This window comes from Salmo salar, chromosome ssa18 (assembly GCF_905237065.1).
Source record: "Salmo salar chromosome ssa18, Ssal_v3.1, whole genome shotgun sequence".
NCBI classification, from domain to species: Eukaryota; Metazoa; Chordata; class Actinopteri; order Salmoniformes; family Salmonidae; genus Salmo; species Salmo salar.
The window spans coordinates 63,337,494-63,350,629 of NC_059459.1; the positions used below are offsets into that span (position 1 = coordinate 63,337,494).

General features: G+C 40.9%; 1 protein-coding gene across 2 annotated transcripts in view; it reads left to right on the top strand.

The window, feature by feature from the left end:
• Nucleotides 1-13,136, top strand: part of LOC106577627 (phospholipid-transporting ATPase ABCA1) — a 230,701-nt gene that overhangs the window by 111,577 nt on the left and 105,988 nt on the right. For both annotated transcript variants that reach the window (XM_014155904.2, XM_014155905.2), the window contains exons 25-29: nt 9,544-9,737; nt 10,318-10,366; nt 11,118-11,231; nt 11,377-11,418; nt 12,071-12,210. In XM_014155904.2, the coding sequence (XP_014011379.2) occupies nt 9,544-9,737; nt 10,318-10,366; nt 11,118-11,231; nt 11,377-11,418; nt 12,071-12,210 (539 nt within the window). The remainder of the gene's footprint in view (nt 1-9,543; nt 9,738-10,317; nt 10,367-11,117; nt 11,232-11,376; nt 11,419-12,070; nt 12,211-13,136) is intronic.

Genomic DNA, 13,136 nt, shown 5'->3' on the forward strand with positions numbered 1-13,136 from the left:
GGACACATCTACAGTACTCATTCCAGGCTTTTTCTTTATTTTTACATTGTAGAATAATAGTGAAGACATCAAAACTATGAAATAACACATATGGAATAATGTACAGTAGTAACCACAAAAGTGTTAAACTAATCAAAATATATTTTAGATTTTAGATTCTTCAAAGTAGCCACTCTTTGCCTTGATGACAGCTTTGCACACTCTTCGCATTCTCTCAATCAGCTTCATGACGAATGTCTTTCCAACAGTATTGAAGGAGTTCCCACAATGTGACCAACCACCTTATGTAGCAAAAGTTGAAATTGTGTTTTTTACATCGGATAAAAGCAGAGACACAAGCTACAAAATGGTTTATCATACACTGCATTTGAGGAACAATGGGAAAGTAATTCTCCCTTGAAAGTTGATTAACTTGTAACCTCACTTTTGCGAAAATGGCCTTTGAATGTTTTGGTACCTGCTGGAGAGCTCTCCTTTGTCTACACCCATTTAGCATTGTTCACACCCTCTTCAGCTTTAGCCCCGACACAAACTCTGACCATTTTACTCGCCCTAGCAGAGCTGGTTAGGTTGTTTTCATGTTATCCAGAGCGTTGGTAACTAACTGTGCTGCTGGCAACAATTTAATTACGCTTTTTTGCTAACGTTTACTGACACCGGCCATATTCAACAGGTGTTGAGCGTTCCTAAATTCATCAGTTATTCTGCGCTATGGCACACAGACGAGAGTGCTCTGAATTAGGAGTATATGGCCAGACTGAATATGCTAACGCACCCAAAATAGTTGCTCTTTTGTTAACTGGCTTAACAATGAACCACAATCCCAACTCATGACATTACTACCCTGCATGAATCTGCAGGTAGCTAACCAGCCAGGTTCAATGTTAGCTAGCTAACATTAGAATATAACTAGCCAAGCAAATGGCTCTGAGATACGAATAATAAGGTCATACACGTAATGTTAGCTAGGAAGGCAGCCAACTAGCGTTAATTAGCTAACTGTACACTTTAACCTCTTGGGGCTATGTGGGACGCTAGCGTGCCACCCGTGGTGCACCCTATCAACAGCAGGTGCATTTCAAGAGCGGCAAATTTGAAACCAAATAAATGTCAAAATTCAAATTTTTCAAACATACAAATATCTTACACCCTTTGAAAGATAAACATCTCCTTAATCTAACCACGTTGTCCGATTCCAAAAAGGTTTTACGGCGAAAGCATAAAGTTAGATTATGTTAGGAGAGTACATTGACAATAGCTGTGTGTAATGTTTTGTCAATTCAAAGACAGGCGTCACCAAAACCATAAAACCAGCTAAAATGATGCACTAACCTTTTACAATCTCCATCAGATGACACTCCTAGGACATTATGTTAGACAATGCATGCATTTTCAGTTCTATCAAGTTCATATTTATATCCAAAAACAGCGTTTTACTATGGCGTTGATGTTCAGGAAATCGTTTCCCTTCAATAACCGGCAGTCAAGTCAGCACCAGAAATTAATTAATTAAAATTAGAAAACATTGGTAAAATATTATATTGTCATTTAAAGAATTATAGATTTACATCTCTTGAACGCAATCGACTTGCCAGATTTAAAAATAACCTTACTGGGAAATCACACTTTGCAATAATCTGAGCACTGCGCCCAGAAAAATACGCTTTGCGATACAGACAAAGGGCCATGTTGGAGAGATCTAAAATCGAAAATACTATGTAAATAATCCATTACCTTTGATTCTCTTCATCAGATGTCACTTCCAGGAATCCCAGGTCCATAACGAATGTAGTTTTGTTCAAAAAAGCTCATAATTTATGTCCAAAAAGTTCCGTGTTGTTAGCACATGATCTAAGCCCGCCGGACTTCACTTCATGAACGAGGGGAAAAAATATATTTACGTTCGTTCAAACATGTCAAACGTTGTATAGCATAAATCATTAGTGCCTTTTTTAACCAGAACATGAATAATATTCAAGGTGGACGAATGCATTCTCTTTTATAACGTATTGGAACGAGGGTACCCAACATGAACTCGCGCGCCAGAGTCTAATCGGCCATCACCGTTCCAAAGCTCTTGTTCGGTCAGATCTCACAGTAAAAGACTCAAAACACTTTGTAAAGGCTGGTGACATCTAGTGGAAGCAATAGGAAGTGCCAAAACATTAATCAACCCCTGTGTGTTTCAATGGCATAGGCTTAAAGGTAATTCAACACATCAGGTATCCAGAAAATGTCTCAGGGTTTTGCCTGCCAAATGAGTTCTGTTATACTCGAAGACACCATTCAAACAGTTTTAGAAACTTTAGGGTGTTTTCTATCCATATATAATAAGTATATGCATATTCTAGTTACTGGGTAGGATTAGTAACCAGATTAAATCGGGTACGTTTTTTTATCCAGCCGTGAAAATACTGCCCCCTAGCCCCAACAGGTTAACTTGAAATGAAACCACTTTCTGCCAAAATTAGAAATGTGTAATATCTGAAAATGTAGCTAGCTAGACTATCTTACCCATATACATTATAGATGGATGTGTCTTGTCAAAGATGCCATGGTTGCCCTTAGTTTGAAGATGTAATCCAGAGACAGGTGTTTTCTCCATCTCCTTAGCTACGAATTCCGCATAGAATTCCACTGATTTCAAAACTCGGTCCTCCAGAAAGTGGAGAGCAACACATATGCAATTTTACTACGTAATAAAAAAAATGTAAACCGTGTTAGACAGGATTACCTACACATACTGACAAGCTCAAATAGACAGAAGCGTGCTATATGGCAGACCAATCCAAACTCAACTCTAGGCATGTCCAGCCCACTCATTATCTCAGCCAATCATGGCTAGCGGGAAGGTTGCTGACTTTTTCTGTGGCTAAACCAACTAGGCTCATAATCAATTTTATTCCTATTTACAGAAGGCGTACAAGTTTGTTATTAAGGCACATGAAAGTTCATATGTTCGAGATGGCATTTCTGCCAAAGAAACGCATTTTGATAAAGAAAAAAGTTTATGTTCAAGCGGCTCTCCTGTGAAGTAGTGATCTGCAACATACGCCTTGTTTCCTTAAACGGGTCACACATGCTGGCACTCTTGGCATTCTCTCAACCAGCTTCCCTGGAATGCTTTTCCAACAGTCTTGAATGAGTTCCCACATATGCTAACCATTTGTTGGCTGCTTTTCCTTCCCTCTGCAGTCCAACTCATCCCAAACCATCTAATTTGGGTTGAGGTTGGGTGATTGTGGAGGTCAGGTCATCTGATGCAGCACGCCATCACTCTCCTTCTTGGTCAAATAGCCCTTACACAGCCTGGAGGTGTGTTTTTGGTCATTGTTCTGTTAAAAAAACAAATGATAGTCACACTAAGAGAAAAAGAGATGGGGTGGAGTATCGCTGCAGAATGCTGTGGTAGCCATGCTGGTTAAGTGTGCCTTGAATTCTAAATAAATCACTGACAGTGTCACCAGCAAAGCATCACCACACCATCACACCTCCTCCTCATGCTTCACAGTGGGAACCACACATGCAGCGATCATCTGTTCACCTACTCTGTGTCTCACAAAGACACGGCGGTTGGAACGAAAAACCTCAAATTTGGACTCATCAGACCAAGGACAGATTTCCACCGGCCTAACGTCCATTGTGTTTCTTGTCCCAAGAAAGTCTCTTCTTATTATTGGTGTCCTTTAGTAGTGGTTTCTTTGCAGCAATTAAACCATGAAGGCCTGATTCACACCGTCTCCTCTGAACAGTTGATGTTGAGATGTGTCTGTTACTTGAACTCTGAAGCATTTATTTGTTCTATAGTTTCTGAGTCTGGTAACTCTACTGAATGTATCCTCTGCAGCAGAGGTAACTTCCTTTCCTGTGGCAGTCCTCATGAGAGCCAGCTTCATCATAAGCGCTTGGTTTTTGTGACTGCAATTGAAACTTTCAAAGTTCTTGACATTTTCTGGATTGTCTGACCTTCATGTCTTAAAATACTGTATTACCTCATCCCAGGTGTAGATGATTAGATTTCACTTTCACCATAGCTTGTGCATGTCATGATAGTCTTTGAAGCAGTCCCTCTCTGCCAGGAAACAAAAAGTGAACTGGCATTTCAGCCTGAAGATCTGGCATTTCACACTTTTTCTCCCCCGTGTTTTGTGCAATGCGTGCAGTTCTTCCTTAAAGTCTTTTGGCATGTGTGTTGGATAGTGGCGCTCACCTTGAGTGGGGCGTCTTGAGATGGTTGTGAGGTTGCTTTGGGACCCCAATTCAGACATTTCCAACACCAGCTGCTTTCGGAAGGCCAACTGGGAGAGAGGGGTTTGACCTTTTGCGTTGCCCATCTACTTGTGGAGAATGAAGTCCTTTACTGTAGCAATGTCCACAAAGTGGTAAAAAAAAGCCTTATACCACTTCCTGGTCTTGTGGAGGACCTGGTAGCAGAGCATCAGATAGGTCGACACCCCCTATGCTGGCATTGTAGTCCTTCACAGAAACAGGAATGGGGTCATTCTTCCTCAACCATGCCCCATTGGCATTTTTCACCCACCTTGAGACATGGTCGTTATTGCATGGCTTATGCTGTGTGGTGAGCATGGTTATTTCCCTAGTGTCCTACCATTTCACAAAAAGCAGCTTGTTAGTCCTGATCCAACATATGGTCCCCTCTCCGATGTCTTTGTCATGTCGTTTACCTTGGTCTTGGGGAAACCGATTCTGTTAGGGCAAATGGTGCCACAAGCCCCTATTTTATTTTTCAAGACCTCCATGAAAAGCATGGGACTAGTAAAAAAAATGTACACAAAGAGCTCGTACCCAGTGCCAAGTAAGGAGAAGTCCATCGGCTGCATGACAGAGTCATAACTAAGGCCCTACCCAGCGGGTGTGATCGTCTTGTCTTCATAGATGAAAAAGTTCCATGTGTAGGCAGAGACTGAATCCGCTAGAACAAAGAGCTTGTAGCCCCATTTGGTCAGCTTAGTTTTCATATATTGCTTCAAGCCAATTCTAGCCTTTGGGGCAACCATGCACTCATCTATATATAGATTTTGAGCAGGCTGGAAGTAAGTTTTGCATGGCTCCACCATGTCATGATGAAGGGGCTTGACTCTTGCAAGACAGTCATACCCTGCAGTCCCCTTATTCTGGTCATTCTCCTGATACTTTTGTGTGTCACTCATGTGAGGAGTACGGTTGATGGCCAAGAATCAGTTTTCACTGATGGAGGTGGGGAGCTAGCACTGATAGAGTGGGGACTTGCTCCAGTTGTCAACTAGTCTTGATACCTTTACCAGTCCCATGAAAATCACCAAGGAAATGTAGTTGAGCATGTCACCCATGGTGACAGGTTTCCAGGACAGCTTCCTTCCCCCCTGCAGCTTCTTGTTCCCATACTTGTTGGTAATACTAATTAGTGTTTCCAGTACAAAGATGGTAAAGTAAAGCTGAAACAGCTGTAAAGGGATGTATGTTTCATCACTCACCAACTGTGGGCATTCGGGTAGTTTGGGTTGAAACTTCCATTGCTCTGGCTCCTGATCATTTTCAAGGACCGTAAGCCCCCTGTCCTCAGTTTCATCTCCCTCTGTTTTGCTGCTTCCACTGCCTCTCCCTCTTCTCTGTTGAGGCCTAGATCTCCTCCCTGCCCCACACCTCCAGATGAACTTGCAGAGAGGTGAGTGGTGCCAGGGCCTGCAGTGGGGGTGGTTGAAGAGGAGTGGGGTCTTTGCGGAGTAGTGGATGCATATTGAAACTGCAGTGGGGGTGGTTGAAAAGGAGTGGGGTCTTTGCGGAGTAGTGGATGCATATTGAAACTGCAGTGGGGGTGGTTGAAGAGGAGTGGGATCTTTGCGGAGTAGTGGATGCATATTGAAACTGCAGTGGGGGTGGTTGAAGAGGAGTGGGGTCTTTGCAGAGTAGTGGATGCATATTGAAACTGCAGTGGGGGGGGGGGTTGATAGAGGAGTGGGGTCTTTGTCGAGTGGTGGATGTAGAACCATCAGACAGGGTGATTATCATAGCAGTGGGGGGTGAAGACCTTGACCGGCAGGGTCACTTGCTGGGGTGGGGTGGCTCCCAAATGTCATCATCCAAAACCTCTGCATCCTCCACTCTGTGGTGAATAAAATAAAGGGATATATTGTTGTAAGACTAAATTTACAAAATAACATTACTGTAAAGAAAAAACACCAATCATACCCTTTATCTTTACAGTGACTCACACAGAAGGTGTGAAGGACACACACAATGAAAACAGTAATACCTTGGAGACAAAGGCAGAGGTGAGAACCACAAATAAAAAATGGCCATGAGAGTTTAGTGGCCTCTCCAAAGTTACAAGGATGAAACTTAGAACAGCAAACAGTGAACTAATACGAAACATAGACAATAACTACTTATAATTATAACATTAACTTTGAAATTAGTTGTTACATAGGCCTATGTAAACTAAATCCAAAGCATAAAAAGCATAATCGTAAAATACATAAATTCATAAATACATAAAATACATAAATACATAATCGTAAATTAGCTATTTAAAGTCATGAAAATAATTTACTTACAGATCTAAAAGTGGATCCTTCTAGAAAGCAATCTTCGTCTGCTGAGTCGAAATCCTCGTTGACCAAATCGTTCCCCTGATCCGAGTCCGACTCCAGTATTTTATTCAAAGCTTCTATTGCAGTATACTTATTCATAGCTGCTTTCTTTTTAGGTTCCTGTTCGATATTCTTCATTTTGACCTTTTTCCCTCCTTGAGCAGCCATCTTTTATGCTAAAGCGATGAAATTAAAGTCATGAAATCTGTTTACAATATAATGTAATCTAGCGTGCTCAGTGCGTCTCATCTCTGAGCCAGGTAGCAATAGTTAGCATTACGCATAAAAGGTTCTAGGCCTTGGTTTGTCCCACCCAGGTCAACTGCATATCCCTGGAAAACTTATCTCATTGGCTACAAGACTGTGAAGGTGCCATAGCAGCCAATCCCCTGTGTAATGGATGCCTACAGCGCGTAAGCAGGCAACATCATATTTTTGATGCGCAAAGTTAGTCACTCGGTGGCCATTCGATGTTGTCATTAAGTCATACATCATCAGATAACATTGGCAAAAAAACATTGTTCCTTCCAACCTAAGGATTCATTTAGAATCACCCTATGTAGCTATACCTCAAATCAAAGCTTACCTTGTAAGATGTTTGCTGTTTGAAAACGTTGTGTAAAATACAAATATTGACTCTCGGGGCTGGTGATCAATAACGATAGGTCACAGGCAGACAAATGAGATATCCTAATGATCTGTGAAGTCCCGGCTTTCGGTGTGTATCAACGTATTCAATGTTTATTTTGTTTCTGCTTCACAATGCTAACCAGAATGTCGGTAGCAGCCATCTTGAAATGAGGTCATCAGCTTGGGCTGCCCTTATAAATTTGTATGCCCATATATGGTAGTAAGTCACACCAAATAAAACAAATCAAATAGGGCCCCTTACGTTTAAGAGGTTGTTAAGGCAAAAGTGTAACTCATGTGAAGCCGATCCACTTTCCGACTTCCTCATAAAGCCAAAGCCTCACTTGGTTGAGCAGCTGTAATTATCTATGTGATCAATGGAGTAGATGGTGTTTTCTTGGGCTGTGCATCCCAAATGGCACCCTATTCCCTATAAAAAGCGCAATACGTTTGATTTTGAGATTTGCTCTTTAGATATCATGATGATGAGGATCTAACAAGATATGGCAATTCCAGTATCTCTTTGGAATGTATAATTTCATATCCACTTGCGTATCTCGAATATCTTCCATACATGTCATGGTGCTGGTTTTTGAAAAACTCAAAAACCAACTGTATCTCAACTCTGAATATGACCCTTAAAACTTCTCTAGGGTAGGGGGCAGTATTTTGACGTCCGGATTAAAGGCGTGCGCAAATTAAACTGCCTGCGACTCAGGCTCAGAAGGTAGGATATGCATATTATTAGTAGATCTGGATAGAAAACATTCTGAAGTTTCTAAAACTGTTTGAATGATGTCTGTGAGTATAACAGAACTCATATGGCAGGCAAAAATCTGAGAAATATCCAATCAGGAAGTGTGGAAATCTGAGGTTTGTAGTTTTTCAAGTGATTCTCTATCCAGTATACAGTGACTTAGGGTTCATTTTGCACTTCCTAAGGCTTCCACTAGATGTCAACAGTCTTTAGAACGTTGTTTCATGTTTCTACTGTGAATATGGAGCGAACAAGAGGGCCTGGAAGTTGATGAGTGAGAAAATTACATGAGCTTAGAGGTGCACGCTCACGTGAGAGTTAGCTGTGTTCCTTTTCTTTTCTGAAGACATTGGAATGGTCCGGTTGGAATATTACTGAAGATTTATGTTAAAAACGTCCTAAAGATTGATGCTATACATCGTTTGACATATTTCTACAAACGTAAATAGAACTTTTTTTGTCTTTTCGTCGTGACATTTGCACGCGCTCCCTGCATTTGGAGCAGTGGACTGAACGCGCGAACAAAAGGAGGTATTTGGACATAAATGATGGACTTTATCGAACAAAACTAACATTTATTGTTGGACCTGGGATTCCTGGGAGTGCATTCTGATGAAGATCATCAAAGGTAAGTGAATAATTATAATATTATTTCTGAGTTTTGTTGACTCCACAAAATGGCAGGTTCGGTTTCGTGTCTGAACGCTGTACTCAGATTATTGCAAAATTTGCTTTCGCCGTAAAGCTTTTTTGAAATCTGACACAGCGGTTCCATTAACCTCTCTGGGGTATGTGGGACGTGACCGTCCCACCTGCGGTACACACTATTCAACAGCCAGTGAAATAGCATGGCGGCAAATTCAAAACAACAAAAATCTCATAATTCAAATTTCTCAAACATACAACTATTATATCCCATTTTAAAGATACACTTCTCGTTAATCCAACCACATTGTCCGATTTCAAAAAGGCTTTACGGCGAAAGCATAACATTAGATTATGTTAGGACAGCACCTAAACAAGAAAAACCACAAAGCCATTTTCCAAGCAAGGAGAGGTGTCACAAAAACCAGAAATACAGCTAAAATGAATCACTAACCTTTGATGATCTTCATCAGATGGCACTCATAGGACTTCATGTTACACAATACATGTATGTTTTGCTCGATAAAGTTCATATTTATATCCAAAAACCCCATTTTACATTGCCGTGTAATGTTCAGAAATATTTTGCCTCCCAAAACTTCCGGTGAATGAGCACATCAATTTACAGAAATACTCATCATAAACTTTGATAAAATATTCAACAGTTATTTAAAGAATTATGGATACACTTCTCCTTAAAGAGACACCGATTCACCTCACTTTTGAAAAAGTAAAAAAGTTGTAGAACGTTTTTGTGTTGGCGTCAATGATTTTAAATGCAGTGTATTGACTTGTACGGTTGAATTTTTTAAATGTTATTATTGTCATTTGTCAATATAAAGGACAACAATTATACTGTAAGTTCTTTTCAATACATCCAAGTCATCCTTCCTGTTTCTCTTCACCATGTTGTGCTCATAGATGTCAGTAAGGTGGTGTGTCGACATGTTCCCGAGGCGGTGTTCCTCGAGAGCATCGGCCAGGAGATCACCTACATCCTTCCCTACGGCGGGGCCAAGGATGGCACCTTTGCCCTCCTCTTCAAAGAGCTGGACCTCAAGATGGCCGACATTTGTGTCACCAACTATGGCATCTCAGATACCACACTAGAGGAGGTATGAGGCAGGCGAGACACACACATACACTGCGCTCTCCTGAACTAACCAAATGCTTACTATGCCAAGGGTAGTTACATACCACCAAGTGAGTGTTGTTAAACTCAACTCATATGTCTCAGATATTCTTGGCAGATGAAGAGGCACGGCAGGCAGTGTGAATAATTCCTTTTCAACAGACACAACAAGGTTATTCAGGTGGTACCTACTGCACATATTTACTTAAGGAAGGGAAACGAGATGTCAGTCCGTGGTATTTTCAATATTTTGTGTGTGTGTGTGTGTGTGTGTGTGTGTGTGTGTGTGTGTGTGTGTGTGTGTGTGTGTGTGTGTGTGTGTGTGTGTGTGTGTGTGTGTGTGTGTGTGTGTGTGTGTGTGTGTGTGTGTGTGTGTGTGTAATACAGGAGGAGGGAAGGAGGACTATTTATCAGTGTAATGAAGATAGTCCTTGTTTTTGTAATTACAGCAGTGTTGTCGATCATTTGTTTAAGACACACATAGAGGTCACTTCAATGATGAAAAATGATGATAAAAAAAGCCTTTTCATATCATGGTAATTATGCTGCGTTCCATCTCACAGATTTTCCTCAAAGTGGCAGAGGACACAGGTGTTGATGCGGAAATACCAGGTAAAATGGCGGTTGGCTGTAATTTGGGGGGTTAAAATGTAACAATTTAGTAAAATAGTTTAATTGTGGACTGATTATATGAAGTATCGACACTAGAACAGACACATCATTGAGTCTTCTGTCTTGCTTTGATTTTCAATGATTCTTTCTACTACATTGATTGAACTAGTGTTTGAGTGATTATGCACTCATTTAGTATAACTCAACAGCATTTTCCTTGTTGGATCAATTACCAAAGGACTTTGCTTTTCAACCTACAGCCAACCTTCGCTTTTTATCTCAAATCTTACAATTACTTAAAAACCCTGGCCTTTTAGGGTTTTCTGTTTTTACATACAGTAGTGTGTAGAAATGGGCCCTGATATGGAATATCGATACGATATCAGTTTGTATTGGTTTTATTAAAAAAAGCATTGCAACTGTGTGAATGTTCACTTTTGCTCTCGAGAGTCCAGACTTGCTGATCGCCCATCGGGCCAGGTGTGAATCTTCTGGGAGCCTAAACCTACCCAAATAATTTGAATGCAATGGGAAGCCCATCCACCGTGATGTCCCAAGAAGAGTAAACTGATATGACGATATACCTTGATCATATCGATATCAATATCATATCAAATGATTAATATTAGTGCCCACAGCTAGTAATAATACATCATATAGGCCACAATACAGGTTGCTGTACTTTCTGTATGGTATTCATAACTGAAAACGGATTAAACCAAAACAACTCATCTTAAGTGTATTCTTTCAGCTATCAATGCAGCTTTGGTAAGAGACAAGACAAGAAGTTCAAGGGAATCCAAGAGGCAACGACAAAGCCTCACCAAAGTCGGGAACACTTCAGACGAAATGCCTGGGAAAAGTGGTACGCCATTAACTTTTGATAAGTGTTATCGTCCAAAAATAAAAAGTAATTAAGCCTATTCTGAACTAGAGAAGGGATGTTTAAGTGTAACGTATGGTCATGATCCATTTTCTTTATGTCCTCCCTGTCTATTGTTACTATCCAGCTGAAGACGAGATGAAAGTGAAGTTCACTAGCAGAGTGGAGGGTACGTATACCGAGTCAATGCCTTGTCGTCTTGCAGCAGTACACACATTCCTGTAAAAAAAAAGGCTCATTATTTGCTGCTCTCTGACAATTAACTCTGGAGACGATGCAAAAAGGTCAGTCATTGTGACAATTCGTGCTCCTTTCTCTCCTTGGTTGCCAAGATAGCTGATTTGTCATACAGGTGGCTTTTTCACACTAGCGGCCATTTTGGAAAGCCAAATGGTCCTACAGCCCTTTTCAATTAATATTCCTCACAGGAGGTTTTCATTTTCCACCATTCAATAGTATCAGAACATGTCTCCCATCTTGCAATTTCTCCCTGAGCAAGACCATTTATGAAACAAAATCAATATCACACGCCAGTTCACCATTTGAATATGCTTTGTGTCAAAAATATTTTGGTTGGACTTTTGAGACTGATAAGGGGTTGCTTTTTTTTGTGGGGATTGTTTTACTCTTTTGGGTGGAGACTGATAACTGTGTTTTTTGTTCCTTTTACGCTATGGGAGAAGCTAAATAATTTGTATTCACTTCCTACAAACCCAAGAGCCTAACAGATTGTCAGTTGGTTATCAATTCACTTCATACAATCCTATTCTACAGAAAGCGCACTGTAGTAATGCAGATATTTTGTATGCCTTCCATTTTAGATGTGGAGAGAGTGGCCAATGTGAATGGGAAGGGCTCCAGTGTGATCACGGGATGGGAACTGATCCGGAGACAGTTCCTGGCCCTCTTCATCAAACGCTTTCACCACGCACGCAGGAGCCGCAAAGGCCTCATTGCTCAGGTAGTGACCACACATAACCCCCATTGTTCTCTATGCCCTGTTATAAACTGGGTGGTTCGAGCCCTGAATGCTGATTGGCTGACAGCCGTGGTACCCATATACCACGGGTATGACATTTATTTTTACTGCTGTTTTTACTTTGGTAACCAGTTAATAATAGCAATAAGGCACCTCTGGGGTTTGTAGTATATGGCCAATATACCACGGCTAAGGGCTGTATCCAGGCACTCCACGGTGCGTTGTGCATAAGAACAGTCCTTAGCTGTAGTATATTGGCCATATACCTCACCCCCTCATGCCTTATTGCTTAATTATACCATTTAGTGTTGTCCTGTCATGAAAAAATAATTTACATTGTAAAAAAATAGGTTGCACTGTGGGAGGGAAGTAGTTTTATAAATAGATGTGATAATACTTCCAACCAATGAATCTGTGGAGGAGAAATGAAATGAGCTAATGAGAGAACTTGTTTTAGGGGACAACACACATTTGAATGCTCAGTCCCTATATATCTGTGTATGCAACACACCTAGAATGCATGATCAGTTTCTTAAGGGCAGTGGAGATTTGATCTCATCTGAAGAATTTTGGCTGTCTCTAGCTGTTGCCAAGGAGACGGAGGTCGTCACAACTTTAAGAGATGCTCTGTAATGTAAACACACACACACACACACACACACACACACACACACACACACACACACACACACACACACACACACACACACACACACACACACACACACACACACATACCAGCCACCAGCTCTGTGAACTTTGTCTCCCCACCACAACGGATTCCACTTTAAATTCATAGGAACCTGAAAGTCAGAGACATGTCTGATTTGTTTAAAGTTTTTTTTTCCTAATTTGCGAGTATGCTAATAATGTGGTTTAATGAGTTATGTATCAGATAAGATTATCAT